Source organism: Podarcis vaucheri (genome assembly GCF_965113315.1).
Source record: "Podarcis vaucheri genome assembly, chromosome: 11".
NCBI classification, from domain to species: domain Eukaryota; kingdom Metazoa; phylum Chordata; class Lepidosauria; order Squamata; family Lacertidae; genus Podarcis; species Podarcis vaucheri.
In genome coordinates this window covers 2,986,817-3,010,649 of record NC_138749.1, presented here as the reverse complement: position 1 = coordinate 3,010,649, position 23,833 = coordinate 2,986,817, and the positions used below count along the sequence as shown (strand labels likewise).

Here is a 23,833-nt window from a genome sequence, read left to right as displayed (position 1 = left end):
GAAGGATGCTGCTAATAATGCAGAAGAGGGGTATAAGAGGAGAAGGCTCCCCTCCCCTCCCGCTTTGCTCCTTTAAAGAAGCAGGCTCTCTGTCCCTCTCTCCTCCCCACTCAGCGGCTCTTCTCCCGCTTTGCTGTTTCAAAGCAAGCCACGGAGGAGGGAAGGAAGGGGAACCATGGATCCTCTGCTCACGACTGCAGCAGATCCCCCCGCATCCGTAGGCATTCCCTCCATAACACGCACAGACATTTCCCCTTATTTTCTAGGAGGAAAAAAGTGAGTGTTATGGTGCAAAAAATACGGTAGTTACAGAAGTGCTTTTAGCTCGACCCTTTCTGTGGCTGGCTGGCCTCCATCCCGCTGAGAGCCTCCTGGCTGCCCCACACCAGCTGTGCAGGCTGCATTAAACACCCCTCCCTTCCCTGTTGTAGTGGCAGAGAGGCACTCCTTGCTTTCTAGAGGAATCCTAAGTGTAGCACACGGACAGGAGTCAAGATTCTCAGCAAGGACACAGCTGATGAGCCCATTCAGAAAACGTTTGATGAGGCTGGCAGGGGGCTTGTCTAGTGCTTCTTGTGAGCTTGGATGACAACAGAGCCAAAGTACGTGCATTACAGTCCCTGTGCAGCAGGCAGGCAGGCAGGCAAACACCCCACATTTTGCACCGACTAGGGGTTTCAAACTGTGCCCCCTGAAGCAAGCAGGAAGGCAGCCTCTCCTCTGACCACTTGTCTCTCCTGTCTCCCTTAGGAGAAGAAAGGCCAGGAGGTCCAGAAAGGCCCAGAAGTGGAGATTGCAAAGCTGGACAAGCTGCTGAATCTGGTGAGGGAACCGGTGGCCAAAACCAGCAAGTGAAGCCTGGCCAGTGTGGCCCCCCCTCCCTGCCTCCGCTCTCCCACCCTGCGTGCAACTTGGAAGCTCTGCACTCCAGGAACAAGCACCCCTTTGTAAGGGCCCTGGACCCGCACAGACAGCTGCACCGAAGACCTTTTTGTTCTGACACAAAAGAAGATTTGGTTTTGGTTTTGCATACAGAAAAATAAAAGCCGAGGCTCGACAGCTGTGCAGTGTGAGCATGCAGGACAACTCTCGTCCAGCCGCACATCAGGAGGGGGGGGGGAGAAAAAGTGTGTGTGTGTGTGTGTGTGTGTGTGTATGCATGCAAAGCTGTCTCTCCAGCTGATCACGAGGAAGAGGCCCAGTCCTGCCCTCTGCAGAAGATGCCACTTGCTGGCTTGGAGTAAGAAAATGTCTACCATCAAAAAAGATGATTTTCCAGAGAAACCCTACTGAGAATCCCACAAAGGGCCAAACGGGAATGTGTGATATCTGTCACGCAGTTTGGTGCTGACTAGCTGATCTTTGGGGCGCGGGTGGTGCTGTGGGTTAAACCACAGAGCCTAGGACTTGCCAATCAGAAGGTCGGCGGTTTGAATCCCCGCGACACGGGGTGAGCTCCCGTTGCTCAGACCCTGCTCCTGCCAACCTAGCAGTTCTAAAGCACGTCAAAGTGCAAGTAGATAAACAGGTACTGCTGTGGTGGGAAGGTAAACGGCGTTTCTGTGCGCTGCTCTGGTTCGCCAGAAGCGGCTTAGTCATGCTGGCCACATGACCCAGAAGCTGTACGCCGGCTCCCTCGGCCAATAAAGCGAGATGAGCACTGCAACCCCAGAGTCGGCCACGACTGGACCTAATGGTCAGGAGTCCCTTTACCTTTTAGCTGATCTTTGCAAAACGGCATGTGCCCAACCCCCACGCCAAATTGGGACCCATAGCGCTGGGGCAGAGGGAGTTCTTTTTAACCCTTTGCCCTCTGTGTCGACTATAATCTTCCTCTCCCAGGCCTGCTTTCAACCAGGGGAGGAAAGTTGAGATGCTCTCTGAGCACCAGCTTCATCCTGTCCCTTCTGGTACAGACGTGATTTCAATAAAACTGGGTGCTTCCAGTCTAACCCTCGCTCCTCCTGTTGTTGTGCATGCCTCCATGCCCACCCCAGGGCAGAGCAAAGGACCTTTGCTCCCCCGCTGCCATGCGCTGACACAGAACTGTCTGGTGCAGTTAAGCTCCTGCGTGATGAAGGGCTGAGGCAGAAAGCCAAGCGGCGCTGTCCTCGCGGCCAGGATGAGGAAGCCGGTTGCCTCGCAGCTGCCTCCATCAAACCGACCCAACTCTGGCCTCTCTCCCTCCAAAAGGGGGCTGAGCACTTTTCAGGGGCGCACGGCCCCTTCACCCCCCCTCTGGAAGCGCAGCAGGTTCCTTTGGCGACAGGAAACAGAAGCGGAACACAAAAGGTTTTCTGTCTGCTAGAAACTAGGCAAGTTTTTTTTATTATCATTATTCCAGTAAAATCACAGTCAGGAAAGGACATGTTAAGCCCAGTGGAGAGTCATTAGCATGAGAAGGGAACAAGCAGCTCTCTGCCTCTTAGCAACACAAGGAAGCGGAGAGACCCCCAGAGACCCCCCACCATACAAACATAACACACTCCCTGGGAATCCTGCTGCGCCAGGCAGCGAGCCCCCCCTTCCCCCTTCTTTATTGCAACGGCTCTGCTTTGGGGTGCCAGACCCACCCCAGTTCTGGCCCGACACCCACTCTGCTTAGTTCACCTGCCTTGCTCCTGCCTCTTGGGGCAAGACTGCTGGGAAATTGCTTCACTTAGAGAAGGTGACTGGGGTGGGACGGGGGAGAAAGGCCAAGACCCCCAGGAGGAGGAGGAGGAGAAGGGAGGCGCCCTCACAGACCCCGAGACTCGGCCGCAAAGATGGGCAAACGCAGGAGGGCGTGCAACAGAACACTCCCTGCCTGACCAGATCCCCAAAGTTTCTCGACCACCCAAGCCCTCATCCTGTGGCCATGGGAGCAGGCAGGTCACTTCCCAAGAGGCACTTCATCATGAAGCATCTATATTCTCAACCCAGCCCCCTTCCTCCACTTCTACCAGTACTGCCGTATGTGGTACCAGACTTTACCCAAACTCTGCACACTTGTCATAAGCCCAACCTGTCTCCCTTGGGGCCTAGATCCCTACTTCCATCACTGAGGTGGTGGTGGTGGGGCAAGCTCTGGAGAGTGGGCAGGAAAGCAACTACTTGACCCAGGACCGGACTCTCGCCCAACGGCACCCCAGTTGGCCAAAGCCTGCAAGCACCCAGCTGGTTTGTCTGCCCCCTTAGGTTTCAACACCAGCTGCTGGAAAGAGGGAGCCCAGCTCATCTATCGGAGAAGGGGGTGCCCCCCAAACCCTCACGCTTTGTCCGTGCCCAGTGGCCCGCTGGAGACGGCTTCCAAAAAGGCACTGATCTGTGAACATGGCTCGTTTGCTCCCCTTCCGCCGCTGGGTTGCCTTGAGGCCCCCGAAGAGATGGAGGCGAGGCCCCTCCACAAGAGGAAAACAGGAATCTCCCTCAAGGGGACCCTGAACCATCCGAGGTGTTACTGAAGCCTGGCTGGCGGGGCAGAACGTTCTGGAAGATCCCGGGCAAAGCTGCCTTTGTGCCGCCACGCCGGCTGCCATCTTGACAGGGCCAGCCTCTGAGTTTGGCGCAGGCAAGTCCCCCGCAAGGCGATCCTGAATAAAATGGCGGAACCAAGCCCAGCTTGTTCCTCCACCTGCTGCACCTCAGCTGCGAACGCCACTCAGCCTCCTCCGGGCTCCTGCAAGGGCGTCCTTCCTCCATGGCCCAGAGACCCCTGCCCTTGCCGTGGCCAGCGCCCCGTGTCCTTGCGTCACCTGGCAATGAGGCCGTGGTTCTCTCAGGTTTTCCAGGACCGTTGGACCGAACTGGGTTCTAGAGGGGGAGGCTGAAATCCCCGTTCCGGGGGCTTTTGCCAGACAGACAGGGTCATGGATGCAGCAGGTACTTTTCCTCGTTCCCCCTGTCGTCCGTCTCAGAAGAAGGGCTCTGGTCGGGGCAAGATGGCGTCCGGCAGGCCTTGCACAGGATCAGGAAGAGGATGAGGATAAGGAAAGCGATGACGCAGTTGAAGACGATAGCGACGACTGCCCCAGTGGAGAGGCCTGCCCCCATCCTGGGTCCCCAGGGTGCAGAGGTGGCAGTCAGGGCACAGCTAAGAGAGGCAGGTCTTGCCACTGCCTACCCGGCCGACAGGCTCTCTCCAAAGATGGGCCTGCGCCGTCGCTTCTGCTTCTCTCCTTCTCCCTCCCTTGAACCATGAAACGCTCCTTGCTACCCCAGGGCTGTGCTGCCAGAGGCCCACATGGCTTTGCCCCCGGTGGAAAAACCGCAGCCCCACTTTCTAAGTGAGCGCCATCAACGCGCCACATGCCGCTCCTCTTTGCGCGACGAGGCTGGCTTCAAATCCGCCACGGTCATCCTGCGAAACTGCGGCAAGTCGCTCTCCCTGTTAGACGGATTCTGCAGATGCTGTCCCGAAATGCAAAGGTCCTGTTTGATGGCGGTGCTTGAGAAGGGGCCCCCGAGGCAGGGAGCAGGGGCCAAAGGAGGTCACGGCTGCTTCTGGGCCCTCATCAGTCTTCTGGGGTGAAAGTGCATCCCTGCAAAAACAGAAAAGGCCGTGACATCATTAGGAGATGATAGAGTTTCTTCCACACCAACACCGATCCCAGGAGCAGGCGCAGGTTCTCCCACACTGTGTCAGAGAAGCTGCATTTGACAAAAATCTCACCTCCCTAGTCTCACATAGAACCCAGAACGGCTTGTGCCCCCATTGCACACTCTCGCCTGCCCCTCTGGGATCTCACACGCCTGCTGCCTCCCTGCCCCAAACACGCACCCTTCAGATGCATGTCTTCCTTGCCTCCTCCCTTGAAAACCCCACCACTCCCTCTAAGCTAGCGGTTCTCAACCTCTGGATCCCCAGATGTTGTTGGACTACAACTCCCATCATCCCTGACCACTGGCCATGCTGGCTAGGAATGATGGGCGTTGTAGTCCAACAACATCTGGGGACCCACAGGTTGAGAAACACTGCTCTAAGCAAGTCTCCCTCAACCCTCTTTTGTCTCCCGCCACATTTAAGCCACAGTGCGGTCCTCTACTTTCTCCCGTGGCCCCCAGGAGCCACCCACTTGCGCAGAGGCGGCTCCGGGGTCCTGCTGCCCTTTCTCCACGACATCTCCCTTCTCGACGATTCACACAAGGCCAAAATGTGGGCCATTTGGAGTGTACTGACTCTCTCGCCTTGGGCAAATCGCTGTGGAAGACCCTCCCATCAGATGTCAAGGAGATACAGAAAGACACAACTTTCAGAAGACATCTGAAGGCAGCCCTGTGTTGGGAAGTTTTTAATGTCTGATGTTATGAAACATGAAATTTATTACGGTCAGAGACCAGCTTGAGAAACACAAATGGAACTACAATCCCAATAGCAAAACAAACATTTAAAGCAATATACAACAATTGATGTTAAGTTTAAAAGTGCGATAGGCATATAAACACATTAAAAAACTTTAAGACAGACTACCTTAGAGAAATGTTATATTTTTATATGTGCTGGAAGCTGCTCAGAGTGGCTGGGGCAATCCGGCCAGATGGGTGGGGTAATAATAATAATAATAGTAATAATAATAATAATAATATCATCTCAAGGTTGAGGAGGAAATGCTTAGAGCCTCTGGGCAGCATTGGATGAATGCCTGAAACCCCAAGAGAGCCCTGAGTTCGAGTCAGGACAGGCGTAGGAGCTTGACCCCCTGATTGCTTCCACACTTTTCCCTCCCCCCCCCTGCCCAGTGGCTCCCAGTGGACAGACAAACTGGACCCTCGCCTTTCCTCTTCCCCCAAACACCTGGAATCCATCAAACCTCAAAAATGCCAACTGAATTATGCAATTGAAACACCCATGGGAGTAACTTGGGGGGGGGTGTCTCCTTGCTGCTGTTGCGGCCTCTTTTTAAGGGGCTGGATGCTGAGTTGCTGCTCACGTCAAGGCCGCCGGGGCCTCAGCTGGCACAGCAAGGCCAGAACTGCCAGATAGCTGAGAACACAAAGCCATCTCCTAGGAAATATCACCCCCGGCTACTCAGAGGAGGCCATTCATTCACCAGGGACAGCGCAGCCTTTGTTCTCCGTCAGACAGCCAGGGTCAGATTCTGCCAGGCGCTGAACCCCACGCCTGCCTCCCCTCCCAGCCTCCCGCCAGCTGGAAAACTTGCACCCAGGAAACCCTCCAGCCGGGAGCTCCTGGGATTTAACAGAATCATCACACTGGGAAGGAGAGTGGGAAACACAAGCCTCACTGCCGCCAAACAAAACTCTCCTTTCGGCAAAGGCAAGGCACTGAACAGGAACGTCTCTGTTTCAAAGGAACTTGCAAAACAGCTGAGGAATCGCGAACTTCCAAGAAGTTACAACCATGGAGCTGAGCATCGTCGGCTAAGCATCCAACAGTGAATTAAAAACAAAGGGTGGCTTCTGAGCAAATGCAGGTGCGCCCTGAATCCAGTTAGCAGAGCAGAATGTCCCTGCCAGGAGGGCCTTGTTATCTCCCACTTGGACTACTGCCATGCGCTCTTCGTGGGGCTACCTTTGAAGGTGACTCAGAAACTACAACCAATCCAGAATGCGGCAGCTAGACTGGTGACTGGGAGCAGCCGCCGAGACCACATAACACCGATCTTGAAAGACCTACATTTGCTCCCAGTACGTTTCCGAGCACAATTCAAAGTGTTGGTGCTGACCTATAAAGCCCTAAACAGCCTCGGTCCAGTATACCTGAAGGAGCGTCTCCACCCCCATCGTTCTGCCCAGACACTGAGGTCCAGCGCCGAGGGCCTTCTGGCGGTTCCCTCCCTGTGAGAAGCCAAGTTACAGGTAACCAGGCAGAGGGCCTTCTTGGTAGTGGCACCCACCCTGTGGAACGCCCTCCCACCAGATGTCAAAGAGAAGAACAACTACCAGATTTTTAGAAGACATCTGAAGGCAGCCCTGTTCAGGGAAGTTTTTAATGTGTGACATTTTAGTGTATTTTTGGTCTTTGTTGGAAGCTGCCCAGAGTGGCTGGGGAAACGCAGCCAGATGGGCGGGGTACAAATAATAAATTGTTGGTGTTGTTGTTGTTGTTGTTGTTGCTGTTGTTGTTGTTGCTGTTGCTGTTGCCCTCCAGGGGCTTTGAGACTCCCTGCTCCCACCGGTCAGTGTGGCCAATGCCCTTGGGGATGATGGGAGTTGTAGTCTAACATCCTTGCCAAAATAGGGCAGCCCCAGATGGAGGCAGGTTGCTCACGTGGCTCTTGCTAAGCATTGGAAAGGCATATTAAACGTTCCATGGGCACGCTACCCATTTTCCCTTCTGGGGACACTGGGGCAATGTCATGGGCTCAGCTCACCCTGGTCCCCACCAGGGACAGAGCACAGAGGGGGCCCCTGACTCTCATCGGAGTGCCCCGAAGCCTCAGTCCACAAGAACCGCACACCAGCCTCAGTTACATAAGCAGAAGCACGTCTCCAGGCTCGCCGCAAAGAGGAGATCCCCGCTTCGCAAGCACATCTTTGGCGGCCGAACCCCTTCCGAGTCTGCTTTTTGGAGCGGCCAACACTTTGTTCCAGCCCCAGGGCTGCCACTGCAACAGAATCTTCCACCTCATTTTGTGTCTCGAGGGATCATTGCAGCGCCAGTGACCTTAAAGGAACCCAGCCACACGCACACACCCCAACCCAAATGGAAATCACAGGGCCTCCCTCTCGCATCCTCCTAACCTAGGAAGACGCTGCCTTAAGTGAGCAGTGTACCAGCCTCTCTTGAAAGGGGGCAGCTTAGAAACCTCCAGAAGAGACGGTTTCAGACCAAACAACTCCTGCAGTGGCCTTGGAGGGCAGTTTCCAAAGGGAGCAGAAAATCAGAAGCCGGGTGATCAGGGGGCTGGGACAGGGACCCCTAAGGGTCATCCAGCCCAACCCCCGGAGAAACGCAAGAGTCACACAACAACAACAACTCTCACAAGGGAACGTGACAAAGCTGCGAGTGTTTTAGCTTAGGAAAGAGGAAACTGAAGGAGAACATGATGGAGGGGCACGAAGTTATGCACAGTGGGGGAAAGTGGAAAGAGAAACATTTTTCTCCCTCCTAATACATACAAGAAATAATAATTTCCGCCAACTTCGATGGCTGCAAAGGGAGATTAGACAAACTTACGGAAGAGGAGGAAAAGACTTCCAGTGGCTACTAACTGTGATGGCTGAGCAATACGTCCAGCCACAGCGACTGTGTGCCTCTGAAATAGCAGTTTCTGGGGGATTTAAGCATCGGAGTAGGACCTCTCTCATGTCCGGCTGCTGGGCTAGACGGGCCTTTGGCCTGATCCAGGGTTTTCCTTACATTTCTATGGCCTTCCTCCTTCCGTCTCCTCCAACAGGAGGAAGTGGGCCAAGTTTGCAAAGCAGAGCAGGGGAATCTGGGCCTGGAGAAACAAATCCGTCACTCTGGAAAACATTCCTCCCTCTCCATTAAAATAAAACACTCATTCCAGACCCAAACTTAGCCTGACAAACACACCCGCCACCAGCTCGCTGAAGCCAGAGGCCCTGCACCAGTTAGAAAGATTCCAGGGAAGATTTGGGCAGTTTCTGGATTTCATTACCCGAGTCCAGCTAGGTGTTTGCAACAGAGCAGGCAAGGTTGGAGGAGAAGGCTGGCCAAGATCCACAGTCTTCTCACCTCCATCCCATAATCCCCCTGGAGCCAGGGGCAGCAAGTGAGGCTCTGCTGCGCGTGCTTTTACCGCAAGAGACAATTGTTGCTGTCCAAAGGGTACAAGCAGTTCCTGTGGTCCAAGGGAACAGACCTCAGGACTAGGAAAAGCTTGTTTCCAAAGTCCAGCTCTGGAGGAAAACTCACTGCGTGGTCTCGGACGCCAGAACATCTCAACCTCGGTCCAGAAACAAGAATTAGTAGGACCAAGACCCTCCCTGGTCTTTGTCCCAAACCTCCACAAAGACAATCCCAGAAAAAAACAGCTGTAGCTTGTTAGGCTTTGAAACCGAAGCGTGAAAAATGTTTTTTGAAGCCTGAGCATGTGGAAGTTGAATGGGAAAATGTTTTCTGAACTAGCAGTTGTTTCAGCCTTACTTGCACGGTTGTGGGTGGAGATGCCTGTTCAGGGGGGCTGTCTTGGCGCCCGAAACAATGGAAGGCTGGAAAATCCCCTGGAGCCGTTGGCTGTGCGAAACGATAGTGAGGAAAAGAGCCTGGCCGAAGTCTGCACAAAAGTGCAGCAACAACACTAGCAGGCAGCGCCTTAGCCAGGCAGGAAACTCCCCAAGTGCCCTGTGTTGAAAAGCAGAGACGCAACACACTCCCCGACATTAGTCTGTTCCTCTGCAGGTGCCGAGACCAGAGACGGGGGTTTCCCAGGAAATTCTGAATTGGATAATTCCCTGGGGGGGAGCCTATGTAAATGAGGGTTATTTGCATCACCCTAGAGATACACACTTACATAATTTTAGCACTTGATTTTGCTTATATTTAGAAGGTCTCGCCCATTTTTTGTACACTAGGCTTGGCTTTGGTTCCTCATGGCTGAGGAATACGGGGCAAGGAGACCCAGCCAGCAATTTCCGAGAGAGGTTCCTCACTGCTGTTGCAAAACTTTGGAGTACAAAACACCTTGGGAATTTGGGTAATGTTCTGCCCTCACAACAGCTTTGTGCGGTCGATTACAACAACGTCCATTTTTACAGATATGACTGCCTTATAGAGAATTAAATCTGTTGACCCATCTACATCCCAAACTTCTCCAACTTTCCAGGACTTCCTGCAGGAGATTGAATGGTGGCCGCACACCTGTGTGACACAAACCCAGACTTCCATGATTCTACGTTCTGCAGGTGTGGGGGACCCTTTGGCTCCCCGATGCTGAGGTACTACAAATCCCACACCTGCTGATGGGAGTTGTAGTCCGAAACAGGCTGGGGAAACTGGGTATCTTCTGATGGACAGCTGCTTCCTAAATACTCAGTCCAATGTAAGGAAGTGCAAAGGGAGTCCATGAGAAGAAAGCAACACCCCCCCCCCATAATTTCTACAGTTTGGCTTGCCTAATAAAAAGATGACTTGGCCATAGATCAGGCTTCCTCAACCTCGGCCCTCCAGATGTTTTTGGCCCACAACTCCCATGATCCTTAGCTAGCAGGACTAGTGGGTCAGGGATGATGGGAACTGTAGTCTCAAAACATCTGGAGGGCTGAGGTTGAGGAAGACTGCCATAGATTTTGTAGAGGTTTAATGGGATGCGCCAGAAACTGGACTCGGGACCTTTCACACGCTAAGCAAGGACCAGCACATCCCTGTCTGTCAATTTCAAGTGAGATATTGCCGCCGCCGTGCAAGACTATTTGACGTACCCTGCTATTTACCCCTCTCTTTGGAAGGGGTCGGGCGCCATCATAGGCAGTGCCCCAGATTTGCTTTGCCCAGCCAAATCCCTAGGATCCTCGGGTTTTGTAGCGCATTTGCTCCCAAAGGATCGGGCCCACGGACAGACCTCTTCCTCCTGGGACCACTGCCAGGTGAGCTGATGGAGCAGGTGGGCACCTGTCCTGACTTAGGATTCCTAGGGGGATTCCTACATTCCTGAACCCCCCCCCCAGTCCAGTCCAGAAGAAGAAGTTCAGAATTCACCTGTGCAGAGCGGGTGAAAATTGCCAGGTAAGGTTGCCAGCTGCCAGCGCCCCTCCCTTTCGGGAGCAAAGTCAAAAGGGCCAGGCGTGGAGGGGCAGAGCTTTGCACGTTAAGGGAGAGAGCCCCCCCCCCCAAAAAAAAACTTAGAGTGGCCTCAGCCAAAAACTGCATCACTGATGGAGGGCCGTTTAGTGGGAGAAGCAGGGAAGCTTCGTGGAGACGGGGTCCATAAGGGGCCGGCCGCGTTCACACGATACCTTGGCAGCACCTTCCCGCCTCGGAGAATTCTGGGCACGCCCGTCGGTCCGGAGCGCCTGGGAAGCGGGGCAATGACGCGCGTCCAAAGTGCCGTGTGAACGCACTTCGAGACGCGGTCCCGGGGCAGAAGCGCGACCTCCAGGTCCAGGGGGGGGGGGCAGTCGACCCGCGAAGGCAAAAGCAGACACGGGAAAAGGCGGATCTTCGGATAGGGGCCACCCCGCTTTCCCCGACTCGGAACCCGCGGCGTCCCGATCCGCTTCCTCGCGAGGAAGCCCCGCCGCCCTCCCTCTCCGGGCGCTCTGCACGCGCTCAGAAGCGCTCTCGCCGCCTCCACTCGCCCCCAGGCACTCACCGGGCAGAGAGCAGTCCCCGCGGATACGAGGCTGGCTGGCTGGCTGGCTGGCCGGCCCTCCTTCCTTCCTTCCTTCCCTCCCTCCGTCCGTCCGCGGACTCCGGCCCCCGCCTGCCTCGCGCTCTCCTCCGCGGGCCGGGAGGGCTGCAGGACGCCCCGCCCCCGCCCCGCCATTGGCTGCGCTCAGGCTGGCGGGGAGCCCATTGGCCCGCCCAGGCCGCGCCCCCTCGGCCTCGCCGCACGTGAGCAGCAGCAGCAGCAGCAGCAGCTGGGCGCGGGGAGGCGGAGGCGGGGCGGGATCGCGGGACGGAGGCGAACCGCGGGAGGGTTCGCGCGGCGGCGCTCGGAGGAGGAAAGGGAGGAGAAGCGGCCCCCAGGGGGCTGGAGCGGGGCTCCTGGTCGCCGCTCCCCGAGCTGAAAACACGGGCGCCCTTGGGCATGTGCAGAGTGGCTTCTTCATTTTTTATCGGAAAATAAAGGGAAGGGGGAAAAGGGGGAGAGATGCTCGAAACCGTGATATATAATACGATATGTGGATCTATATACAGTGGTACCTCAGGTTACAGACTCCGCTAACACAGAAATAGTGCTTCAGGTTAAGAACTTTGCTTCAGGATGAGAACAGAAATCGGGCTCCTGCGGCGCGGCGGCAGCGGGAGGCCCATTAGCTAAAGTGGTCTTCAGGTTAAGAACGGAAAAACTAAAAAATAAAGTGCGAGATTGGCTTCATTATTATCAGATAATGGAGGAATATAATTTGGACAAGATAATTGGCTTCCATGTGGAAAAATCAAAATTGGAAACAGAACTGTTAGAACCCAAAACCCCGGGGTGAGCTCCCGTTGCTCGGTTCCTGCTCCTGCCAACATAGAAGTTCGAAAGCACGTCAAAGTGCAAGTAGAGAAATAGGTACCACTCCGGCGGGAAGGTAAATGGCATTTCCGTGCGCTGCTCTGGTTCACCAGAAGTGGCTTAGTTATGCTGGCCACATGACCCGGAAGCTGTACGCCGGCTCCCTCGGCCAGTAAAGCGAGATGAGCGGCGCAACCCCGGAGTCAGCTACGACTGGACCTAATGGTCAGGGGTCCGTTTGGTGTATATATACACCAAACTGCGGGAGGCAGTGAAGGGGTCACGAAGAGTTGGTGTATATATATAATGGTTATTCCAACTAGTGGCTTCTTCTCTCCACAGTACGATCAAAGTGTGAAGGCTGCAGCTGTTGGGGGGGCAGGGGGAGCTTTCATTTATCTTATTAGATATAAAGGATTTGGATGCCATTTCGTACAATCGTGTATAAACAGGCAAGAAGGATACAGTGGGGAAGGGGGAATCAGTTAAAGCTGCAGAATCGAACTGCTGGTTAAAATTCTTGCTGGAATGAAGAATATATAATAATGATAATATTTATACCCCACCCATTTGGCTGGGTTTCCCCAGCCACTCTGGGCAGCTCCCAGCACGTATAAAAACATAATAATATATCAAACATTAAACACTTCCCTATACGGAGCTGCCTTCAGATGTCTTCTAAAAGTTGTGTACAGTAGTGGGAAACTCAAGGCTAGGGAAGGGGCTGTAGCTCAGTCCATCCCATGGGAATCTCTAGAGAGGGCTGGGAGGGACCCCTGTCCGAAACCTTGGAGAGCCACTGCCAGTCTGCTGAGCTAGATGGACAAACAGTTCCATTCTGCATAATTAACCTATGGAACTTGCTGCCACAGGAGGCAGTGATGGCTGCCATCCTGGATAGCTTTAAAAGAGGATTGGCTAAATTCACAGAAGAGAGGGCTACCAATCTTCACTACAGGCCTAAACGGCCTCGGTCCAGTATACCTGAAGGAGTGTCTCCAGCCCCATCATTCTGCCTGGACACTGAGGTCCAGCTCCGAGGGCCTTCTGGCGGTTCCCTCCTTGCGAGAATCAAGGTTACAGGGAACCAGACAAAGGGCCTTCTCGGTAGTGGCACCTGCCCTGTGGAACGTTCTCCCACCAGATGTCAAAGAGAAAAACAACTACCAGACTTTTAGAAGACATCTGAAGGCAACCCTGTTTAGGGAAGCTTTTAAGGTTTGATGCATTACTCTATTTTAATATTTTAATATTTTGTTGGAAGCCGCCCAGAGTGGCTAGGGAAACCCAGCCAGATGGGCGGGGTATAAAGAATAAATTATTATTATTGTTATTGTTCTTATTAACCCGGAGGGCTCTGCTCTGCCTCCACAGCTGCAGCCAGCCATGCTTCTGAATCCCAGTTCCTGGAAACCGCAGGAAGGGAGAGAGCTCTTGTGCCCGGATCCTGCTTGCGGGTTTCCATTTGGGGCAGTTGGTTGGCCCATGTGAGAACAGGATGCCAAACTAGATCCAGGGTTCCAGTTACAGATAGGTAGCTGTGTTGGTCTGCCATAGTCAAAATAAAAAAAATTCCTTCCAGTAGCACCTTAAAGACCAACTAAGTTAGTTCTTGGTATGAGCTTTCGTGTGCATGCACACTTCTTCAGATACACTGAAACAGAAGTTGCCAGATCCTTCTATATAGTCAGAAGGTGGGGAGGGGTATTACTCAGAAGGGTGGTGGGAATGGGAGATTGGCAGATAGCTGAGATGAGCCTGTTGACGACTCTTAACGACTGCAATAGGTCTTACAGGAAAAGGCAAGGGGTGAGAAGGTGAGAAATGGCTTAGTCATGTATAATGGGATAAGAATCCAATGTCTTTGTTCAAACCAGGTCTCTCCATGGTTTTAAGTTTGGTAATGAGTTGCAATTCAGCAGCTTCTCTTTCCAGTCTATTCCAGATCCAGGGTAACAGAGTGGTTAGAGTACCGGACGAGGACCTAGAAGACCAGAGTTCAAATTCTGCACTTGAGCTCAGTGAGTCAACTTGTCACTGCCTCTTCGCCTAACCTGCCTCAAAGGGATGTTGTGGGGGAATCAAACGAGGAGGGGGAGAACCATGTAGGCCACCTTTGAGCTCCTTGGGGGTGGGGGTGAGATTTAAATGCAGTAAATCAGACATGTCCAACTTCCAAGAGACTGCGATCCACTATCAAAAAACTGTGATCTACCCATTGGATTTTTAGGGAGCAAAAGTTGTTGAGCTTTATTATTTTGGGGGGCGATCGACCACAATCTACCACGGACCCCCCCACGATCGACCCAGTGGATCACGATCAACCTGTTGGACTTCCCTGCAGTAAATGAATGCTATCGACGGGCTCTTCTTATGGTCTTAAGATGTGACTGTATTTTTACGGCTTCTTGTCGCCTTTTCTGTGGACGGACTGGTTGAGCGAGGGACGCTGTCCTCGTCTGTGCAGGACTCGGACTGGGTGGGGGCACATGGAAAGTTAGGCCAGAGGAAGGAGTAGAGGTTGTCTAAGGACAGAGATGTGTGTGCTTGAACATAGAGAGAAAGTAAGAGGAGTTGGGGAAGAAAAGGTTCAGGTCGCTGCCTTCAAGAGATGCCAGGAGCTTGCTTTTTCTTTCTAATTTAGGATAAACGACAAATTTGCACATGTGATTGATGGGGCCAATAATATGGGAAGCAGCCATTTTAATTGAAACAGCAGTACCAAGAAATGGGTAAAAAAACATAAACAACAGGAGAGGCAGGTTTGATCCCACGGACTGGAACGCACAGAGGAAACAAGAGACAGAACCGTCATCTTGTGCTGATTGCCATCTTCAGAGAAACGTGTGTCGCTTTTAAGATGTTTTTTTATTTATTTCAAAGCTTTGTGTGCTGCTTTTTCGGCAAGGCTTCTGCAAGCGAACAAACCATATAACAATGAAACCTTCAGAACGCTTAAAATATCCAGTTACATCCATATATATAAAACCAGCGTGAGATAAAATAAGCCATTTATCACCACAACAGGAGACTCTGGCTGAGAGTCTTGATTTAGAACCCCAAGAAAAAGCCGTCAGTGGAAATGGCAAAGCATTGGCAATGTACTGGCCAGCGAGGCTTAAATCATGTGGCTTTTTCGTATTTCTCGCACGTGTTTGCAATTTCGATCCCCACATTGTTTAGATTCTTCTGCTGGCTGGAATGAACATTCAGCTTTAATAGATTTGACTTCTGCACTCTGTCCTGCATTAGCTAATTTGTAGAATCATAGAGTTGGGGGGACCCCCCAGAGGCCATCTAGTCCAGCCCCCGGCGACACAGGAATAACAGCTAAAGAATCCCCAGCAGATGGCCACCCAACCTCTCTTTAAAAATCTGATGGAAAGACCAAGAGCTTCCACTGTTGAACGGTTCCTGCCCTCAGAAAGGGATTCCTAATGTTTAGTCAGAACCCAACATTTGAAAAACCAGGTTCTATAACAAAACAGGCCAATAATATCTGCAGTGCTTTTTTTCTAAAAAAAATAGTTTAGAGGTAATCTCATTTTCCTACTCATATTGAAATACTACCCCTCAATGGGGCCAAACTTAGATTCACAAAATGTTTAGGGGTATGCGTCCCCCTGCGTCCCGCCCCCAGGAAAAAAAGCACAAAATACCTGTGTCCATTAGAATGCAGATTGCGCCTGACCATTGGCTCTCAGAGCCAGAGGGGTCGCCCATCACCTATGATTTCTCCTACTGACCCCTTTAAGGGACGCTGGTGGCACTATGGTCTAAACCACAGAGCCTAGGACTTGCCGATCAGAAGGTCGGCGGTTCGAATCCCCACAACGGGGTGAGCTCCCGTTGCTCGGTCCCTGCTCCTGCCAACCTAGCAGTTTGAAAGCACGTCAAAGTGCAAGTAGATAAATAGGTACCGCTCTGGCGGGAAGGTAAACGGCATTTCCATGCGCTGCGAAGCTGTACGCCAGCTCCCTCGGCCCAAAAAGTGAGATGAGCCCCGCAACCCCAGAGTTGTCCGCCACTGGACCTAAGGTCAGGGGTCCCTTTACCTTCACCCTTTACTGAAACCCTTTGTAGATTGTTGTGGAACCCAGGAGGGGAGAACTTTGCAAAGCTATCTATAATACTGGACATTGTGTCGCTTCTGCCATCTTCTGGGTGGAACCAAAACTGCGTGATGGACAAGGCTGGCGGCATTTCTGTTCGGTGGACTGTCACTAATTTGGACACCATTGGCAAAAGGAGATTGACTTGTGTTGGCAGGGCTCTGGGAACATGGCAGTTCTGAAACAATGCCAGGTCCTTTGTGCTTGCGACTAACCTGCCTCCGGCTGCCAGCTGCAATATTCAGCATTTGCGTATTCATCTATTTTGTTTCGAATTTTGCAGGGATGCTGTAGCCATGGATTTCCTGCATCAGCAGCAGGCTGAATCTGGCGAGTTTCCTTCCATCTCCACGACTCTGTTGTTTCCTTGTCCTTATACACTGCCCTGTTTCAGAAGCTAAAAATAGCGGCAGCTGCTCCAGGGCTTGCTTTCCTCTTCCCTCCTCATTCCTTTTTTCTTTTGCACCATGTACTAAATTGTACTAATAAAACTGGTGTGTAATAAATTGTATTACCACACACTAATTGTACCATATTGTGTAGGAAGCTCTTTTAACACTGGGGGCTGCATAAGTTGAATCGGGATCCAGTGGGGAGATCTCTGGCTGATCGGCTGTAGGATTTCTGACCTCAAAATTGTTTTAACAATGGCAAGAGCAAAGCAACATTCCCGAGTGAATCGGGCGGCTGAAATGAAGAGAAATGAACCGTATTAGGATGTTTGTGTGGAATAAATGCAAACTCAGTTCAGTTCTGGTACTGAAAATAAACCCCTAGGCTAAGAATGTGTTCTGAGATGCCCTGGCCTTCAGTTATAACTGTTAGGGCTTTTGCCGCTGGATCTCTCTGGTAGATCTTGGGTTCGAGTAAAAGAAACACACATAAAAAAGACAACATATTCCAGCTGTCTAGCCTGACAATCCCATAAAACCAGTTCTTGTGTGCTGCAACACTCCTGCCCTGCCTTCTCACGGTGGTCCTTTTGTGAGCTGTTCTCCTGTCCAGTCTGCAGGATCCTTCCCTCCAGGGCCTTCCCATTGCAGCAAAATTCCAGCAGCTTTTTTTTGCATTTTGAGCTCAAGTGAACTTCAAGGAAGCAAAGAACACTCATAATTGTTCAGTAGGAGCGTTCTGAGAGGCCTTGATCTCCCCTTAAAAGATGTTGATAACAGAGCGGGGAGATTGTTATCATGAAACGGCACGCCACGCTTTCATCTTTATTCATCAAGGGGCCTTTGAAAATGGGGCGGGACATGGAGTTAGATTAATAAAGCCGCTAAATGTGGGTGGGAACTTGAAAAGGCTGCCCACGGAGCCTGTCCCAACCTGCCACTCTCGGAGTGCTTCTCAGTACCACTCTCACCAGCCCCGGGCAGAACGTCCCAGCCTAAGAGTCTTGAACTTTAAGACTTCTTCAAATGGGATAAATTCCCTACAGGCGGCATAGCTCACTAGGAAAAGATCAGGTTGGAACACACTGTTGTGCAGGGATTTCATTTTTCAGAATGGGGTAATTATTCCTCCTGTAGACACTGGTGATAGCTGGCCTGGAGCTGCAACAGCTACTTCGACTTCATCCAGCATGTCCAAGTAGTTTGTGTGGGTCTGTATATTATGCCTGTCTTCTGCTGCAGTTTTCTTAAAATTCTCTAGTTTCACTGGTAATTTTTTTTTGCAACCTTAAGAAATGGTTTTATCCACTCTGCACATTCTGCAATACTGTCCCACTCCAAGCCTGAGACTCTCGTAACTACATGTACTGAGGCATAGCGACAGAGTGCAGCCACCGCCAATATTCTATACAGTGGTACCTCTGGTTATGTACTTAATTCGTTCCGGAGGTCCGTTCTTAACCTGAAACTGTTCTTAACCTGAAGCACCACTTTAGCTAATGGGGCCTCCTGCTGCTGCCGCATCACCACCTCGCAATTTCTGTTCTCATCCTGAAGCAAAGTTCTTAACCCGAGGTACTATTTCTGGGTTAGTGGAGTCTGTAACCTGAAGTGTATGTAACCTGTAGCTGGAAATCCAAAGAATTGACATCTAGAATATCCTAGAATTGACATCTGAAAAATGATATCCCCGCACAACAGGAGTGTGTGCCAACCTGAACAATATTGTAAGACTGTTGGAAAATACATCCTGGACTTTTTACACTAGGAAAAGCCGGCAAGCCAGTAAATTACCATGTGTGGCAATTGCATGCATCTTCATTTACTGTGTGCACTGGTGAATGCACATCCAGCAAAGCCTTAGACAACTGTGTTTCCTTGCAGCTTAGCTGATAGTGTAAGAACGTTAAGATCCCTGCAGGATCAGGCCCATGGCCCATCCACTCCAGCATCCTGTTCTCACAGTGGCTGACCGGATGCAAGCCGGATCCGAGCACAAAAGCCCTCTCTCTCCCCTCCTGCCGTTTCCAGTGATTGGTATTGAGAAACATTGCTGTCTCAAACTGTCAGCCATCGACTGCCGTCTCCTCCATGAATTGGTCTGGTCGTTTTTTAAAGCCATCCAGGTTGGTGGCCATCGCTGCCTCCTGTGGCAGGGAGTTCCGCAGTTTAAATATGTACTGTGTGAAGGAGGGTCAGGGCTCGGAGGAATGTGAGGAAGAGCAAAACACAAAAAGGATGGTGCCACAACCAGCAGCTGCAGAGGCGAAGGCTGATGTTTGCATACCAATATGAAATGGATAGAGGAATCTTCGATTTACAGGCTCTAATAATGATGATGATAATAATAATAATAATAATAATAATAATAATAATAATAATAATAATTTATTATTTAAAACCCGCCCATCTGGCTGGTTCTCCCCAGCCACCCCGGGCAGCTTCCAACAAAGTATTAAAATACAGTGGTTCTGTTAAACATTAAAAGCTTCCCTAAACAGGGCTGCCTTCAGATGTCTTCTAAAAGTCTAGTAGTTGTTTATCGCTTTGACATCTGGTGGGAGGGCATTCCACAGGGCGGGCGCCACTACCGAGAAGGCCCTCTGCCTGGTTCCCTGTAACTTGGCTTCTCACAGGGAGGGAACCGCCCGAAGATTCTCGGCGCTGGACCTCAGTGTCTGGGCAGAACGATGGAGGTGGAGACGCTCCTTCAGGTCTACTGGACCAAGGCCATTTAGGGCTTTAAAGGTCAGCACCAGCACTTTGAATTGTGCTCGGAAATGTACTGGGAGCACATTTGAGTTAACATTAGAGAATCTCTCTCTCTCTCTCTCTCTCTCTCTCTCTCACACACACACACACACACACACACTCCAGAATAATGGTCCTAGAGCTCTCCTCCCAGGCTGTTTAATAAGATGCAGCAAGCAGCAAGCAGCTAATGCGATTTCACCAGGCTCTGTTGCTTTCTATTAGTGACTCTGACAGATGCACGCTCTGCCTGCCATCTGGATTCTATGTTCCATCCCTCTTTTTAAGAGAGCAGTGCAAGAGACCCCGGCACAGGAACCGAAGGTGGAGAGGTGCAAATCAGCCCTGGAGAGCTCAGAGAACGGGGCCCCAAAGTAACAAGACACTGCGAAGCAAGCCTGTCTTTGCCTGGTGTTGCTTTGCCTGCAACAGCAGGGGCACCAAGTTGGGGGATGCTGTTGTGGGTTCCAGCTCACTATTAACCTCTTGTATTCTGCTTCTTCTTCTGTAAAGTGAGAAATAGCCTGGAGACCATTTTATCTTGCCGATCAGGAGATTTTTAAAGTACTACGCCGAATATAAATGCTTTTAAATGAACGAAAGGAACAAATCTGTTCTGTGCAATCTCAAGCATCTAGTCCTTACTGTTAAAGGTTTCCACCTCCATCTTAAGGTCCATAAATAGCAACACCCTAGAGGTCCCAGGCCCTAAGGAAGTCAGATTAGCCTCAACCAGAGCCAGGGCCTTTTCAACACTGGCCCCGGCCTAGTGGAACACTCTGTCTCATGAGACCAGGGCCCTGCGGGATCTGATTTCTTTCCACAGGGCCTGTAAGACAGAGTTGCCTTTGGCTTGGAATCAACTTGATCCCCTTCCCTTTTTCCTTTCTCCTTATGTGATGGAACTCCCTGGCTTTTTTTCTGGCCCACGTAGGTCCAGTTTGGATAGTGGCCTTGCTGAAGATTTGACGTTTTCATCCCCAAAAAGTTTTTTATTTGAGTTTCTACTGAAATGAGGCTGTATTTTAATATTGTATTTTAATCTTGTTTTTGAGTTGTATCAGTTGTTTTTATACCTGGTGTTAGCCGCCCTGAGCCCGGTCTTGGCTGGGGAGGGCGGGGTATAAATTTGTTTGTTTGTTATTCATTCATTCATTCTTCCAGCGTGTCCTCAAGGGACTCCCCACTGCACCTTCCAGATAACCGAAAACCAGAAACCAGTTGCTGCTCCAGGGCTTTCCGTCCTTGGAAGTTAATAGGGCATGTTCTGTTCAATTTGGGGAACTCGTGCCATCTTGAGAGAGGTCAGCTCCAAGAGCAGCTGCTGAGCCATCCCATTAATCAGACTTTTAACCGCCAACATGCAATGTAATTTGCTTGGGTTTATATCAGGCCCATGATTGCTTAGGGAAAACAGGAGGTACTGTACATGAGTTCAGTTCTGAATGCTGCTCTCCACTTTAGGAACTTGATGTGCATTGCAAAGTAGATTTACAAATCCCAATCTGACAAAACAAACAAATGAATAATGGATTAATTCCTCCCTATAAAAGGATTACATGGCAGACTTGTACACAGGAGATTAAAGAGAAGTAATCTGGTTTCCTTTGGGGAGATGCCTCAGCGTTTGAAGGAAGAAAAGCAATAATCAAGAATAGGACAATCTTATGGTATGCAAATATATATACCGTATTTTTCGCTCTATAACACGCACCCGACCATAACACGCACGTAGTTTTTAGAGGAGGAAAATCCGTAGGCATGCCACCCGTAGGCATTTCCTCCATAACACGCACAGACATTTTCCCTTACTTTCTAGGAGGAAAAAAGTGAGTGTTATGGTGCAAAAAATACGGTATATGTATAGCTCTGCAATTTTTTTGCAAATGCCTGAAACCTGCTGGCATTGTCTGGAAGAGGAGCTGCTACCAGATGTTCATGAACACTCCCATAATCTTTGTCCACTGGCCCTTGTAGCTGCAGCTGGTGGGCGTTGTTAATTCCACATCCTCAAAGGGCACCAAGATGACGACCTGTTCCAAAGCCTAATCCTGATCTTTTCTAACTTTTGGTCAGCATTTCTGAGTCCACCATGTTTGCAAAGCTTTCTGGATCCTTGTGGGCAAACTGCACCCCGTGCAGAATCTCTTCCACCTCTCCCTCTTCGGCAACCTGCGTTAAAGAGACTACTTTAGAGGTAGGAAACTTATGGCCCTCTGACCTGAGTCCAGAAAGAGTTGGGGGCACAGGTTCTCCATTCCTTGAGGGATTGAGGGATCAGGCCAATGGGCCATCTAGTGCAGCGTTCTGTTCTCACAGGAGCCAACCAGATACCCCAATGGGAAACCCGCAAGCAGGATTCGAACACAAGAGCCATCTTTCCACTTGAGTTTTACAGCAATTGGGATTCAGAACTATTGTTGCCTCCGACTGAGGAGGCAGAGTATAGCCATCGATGATGATGATAATAATAATAATAATAAATTTTATTTATACCCAGCCCTCTCCAGCCAAGACCCGGATCAGGGCAGCTAACACCCAATATAAAGCAATTGAAATACAACTTAAAAAACAAGATTAAAATACAACATTAAAACATTAAAATGCAGCTTCCTTTCGGTGGAAACTCAAATCAAAAACTTTTGGGGGGATAAAAACGTCAAGTCTTCTTCACCAAAGCTAACTATCCAGAATGGTCCTACATGGGCCAGAAAAAAGCCAGGGAAGTCCCCAAATAGGAGTTCCATCACAGAAGGAGAAAGGAAAAAGGAAAGAGGGGGAAGGGATCAAGTTGATTCCAAGCCAAAGGCCAGGCGGAACAACTCTGTCTTACAGGCCCTGCGGAAAGAAATCAGATCCTGCAGGGCCCTGGTCTCATGAGACAGAGTGTTCCACCAGGCCGGAGCCAGTGTTGAGAAGGCCCTGGCTCTGGTTGAGTTTAATCTGACTTCCTTAGGGCCCAGGACCTCTAGGGTGTTGCTATTTATGGACCTCAAGGTCCTCCATGGGGCATACCAGGAAAGGCGGTCCCGTAGGTATGAGGGTCCCAGCCCTCTTCTCCTTGAATTTGACTAATCCTCTTGTAAAGAGATCCAGGTTGGGGGCCATCTCTGCCTCCTGGATAAAGAAGTGGGTCGCCACAGGTTAATTAAAATTATTTCACCCATCTCCACACTTTTCAGCTAGAGCCAAACCTGGCCATTAGTGCTGTGGATGAAAACAGAGTGGTCCAGTCTCCGGACTCATTTGAGGGTTCTGCATTTTAGCCTCCTTTGTGGAGTCTCCAAGGGGGAGAACCACGTCCAGAAGGGAGACAGGCCATTTCCAGCTTGGCCTGAGAGCTATTTGTTTTGTTTTGAATATACCAATCTCCACCTTGCCCCTCCTAAACCACCGGACACAGCCAAGCTCTGCCACCTGTACCACCAGGTGCCCTTTGCCCCCTTCCTCTGGGCCCTGCCAGTCTCAACGCTACTCCCCTGCCCCCCAAACTGCTTCCTCAACTGGTACACTTTAGGGGCTGCTTGTCCGATAGCAGACACCTCCTCCCTTATTCCACAGCCCAGCTGACATCTCTGCACACCCAGGCTGTTCTAACCTGGGACTCATGCTGATTTCTGGCAGGACCTTTGACTCTGTAGGAAAATACTGTCCACAGATTATCTTCCTCTGCCCCAGGCCAAAGGATGAGGCTTACTTAAGATGCTGTCAAAAGACTGCTTTATTAAACCCATAGATCAGCCGTGGCAGTTTGCAAGGGAACTGGAGCAGAAATTAATCAAGGCTTACAGCCATTTTTTTGCATGGAGAATGCCAGGCACCCCCTGGTGGGACATTTCAGCACAGCAAAGAGCTTCAGGTAAATCTCAATTTTCCTGGCAAATCGTCCTACAGCTATGGCTCTTTTAAAGTTATTCTAAGTGGCAAAGCATTGGAAGACACAAGACCTACCCACCCTGGAAGAATGGCAGATGCAACTAATAGACTATATGGAGATGGCGGAAATGACTGGCAGAATCCGAGACCAGGGAGAAGAGTCGGTGGAAGAAGATTGGAGGAAATTTAAAACTTATTTGCAGAAATATTATAAAATTTTTGAATGTTGAGGACATTGAAATGAATTTCAGGGGCTCTAGCATAGACTAATAGGACATGAATTTGCTGAACCAATTTTTAAAAGGGATACAAAAATGGGAGACGCAAGGAAGTCAGGAAAATAAGTTAACTAAAGAGGAGAAATTAAGAAAGAGGGAATTTTTGTTTTTTTATATATGTGTTTTTTCTCTTTTTTGGTGTTTAATGTCTGTATTTTTGTATTTTATAACTTTGTATCTTTTTCGTTTTTTGTATTTTTCTAAACTTTTCTATTGTTAAAACCTAATAAAATATATTTTATATATATATATATATATATATGCTTTCGTAGATTTTCACGGGTACAGGAATGCAGGTTTTGGTGTCTTCGGGTGTCTTCCCGTGTAAGAGTCGGGGTGTCTGTGCGACGTTTCGA

The 23,833-nt window shown here is 50.6% G+C and overlaps 2 protein-coding genes across 2 annotated transcripts in view; one reads left to right on the top strand and one right to left on the bottom strand.

The window, feature by feature from the left end:
• The window catches only part of DNAI1 (dynein axonemal intermediate chain 1), a 172,511-nt gene extending 171,454 nt beyond the window's left edge, over positions 1-1,057 (top strand). The window contains exon 19 of the mRNA XM_082191317.1: positions 751-1,057. Coding sequence (XP_082047443.1) covers positions 751-855 — 105 coding nt within the window. The 3' untranslated portion in view covers positions 856-1,057. The remainder of the gene's footprint in view (positions 1-750) is intronic.
• A 1,236-nt stretch (positions 1,058-2,293) lies between these two features.
• Positions 2,294-11,359, bottom strand: ENHO (energy homeostasis associated). Its single transcript, XM_082191312.1, has 2 exons — positions 11,217-11,359; positions 2,294-4,520 (listed from the first exon to the last, which is right to left on the bottom strand). The coding sequence occupies exon 2, from the start codon at positions 4,030-4,032 to the stop codon at positions 3,847-3,849; it is 186 nt and encodes a 61-aa protein (XP_082047438.1). The 5' UTR covers positions 4,033-4,520; positions 11,217-11,359; the 3' UTR covers positions 2,294-3,846.
• Positions 11,360-23,833: the final 12,474 nt, after the last annotated feature.

Coding starts and splice junctions, on each gene's coding strand:
- ENHO (XM_082191312.1), bottom strand. CDS start 4,032: ATGGGGGCAGGCCTCTCCACTGGGGCAGTCGTCGCTATCGTCTTCAAC.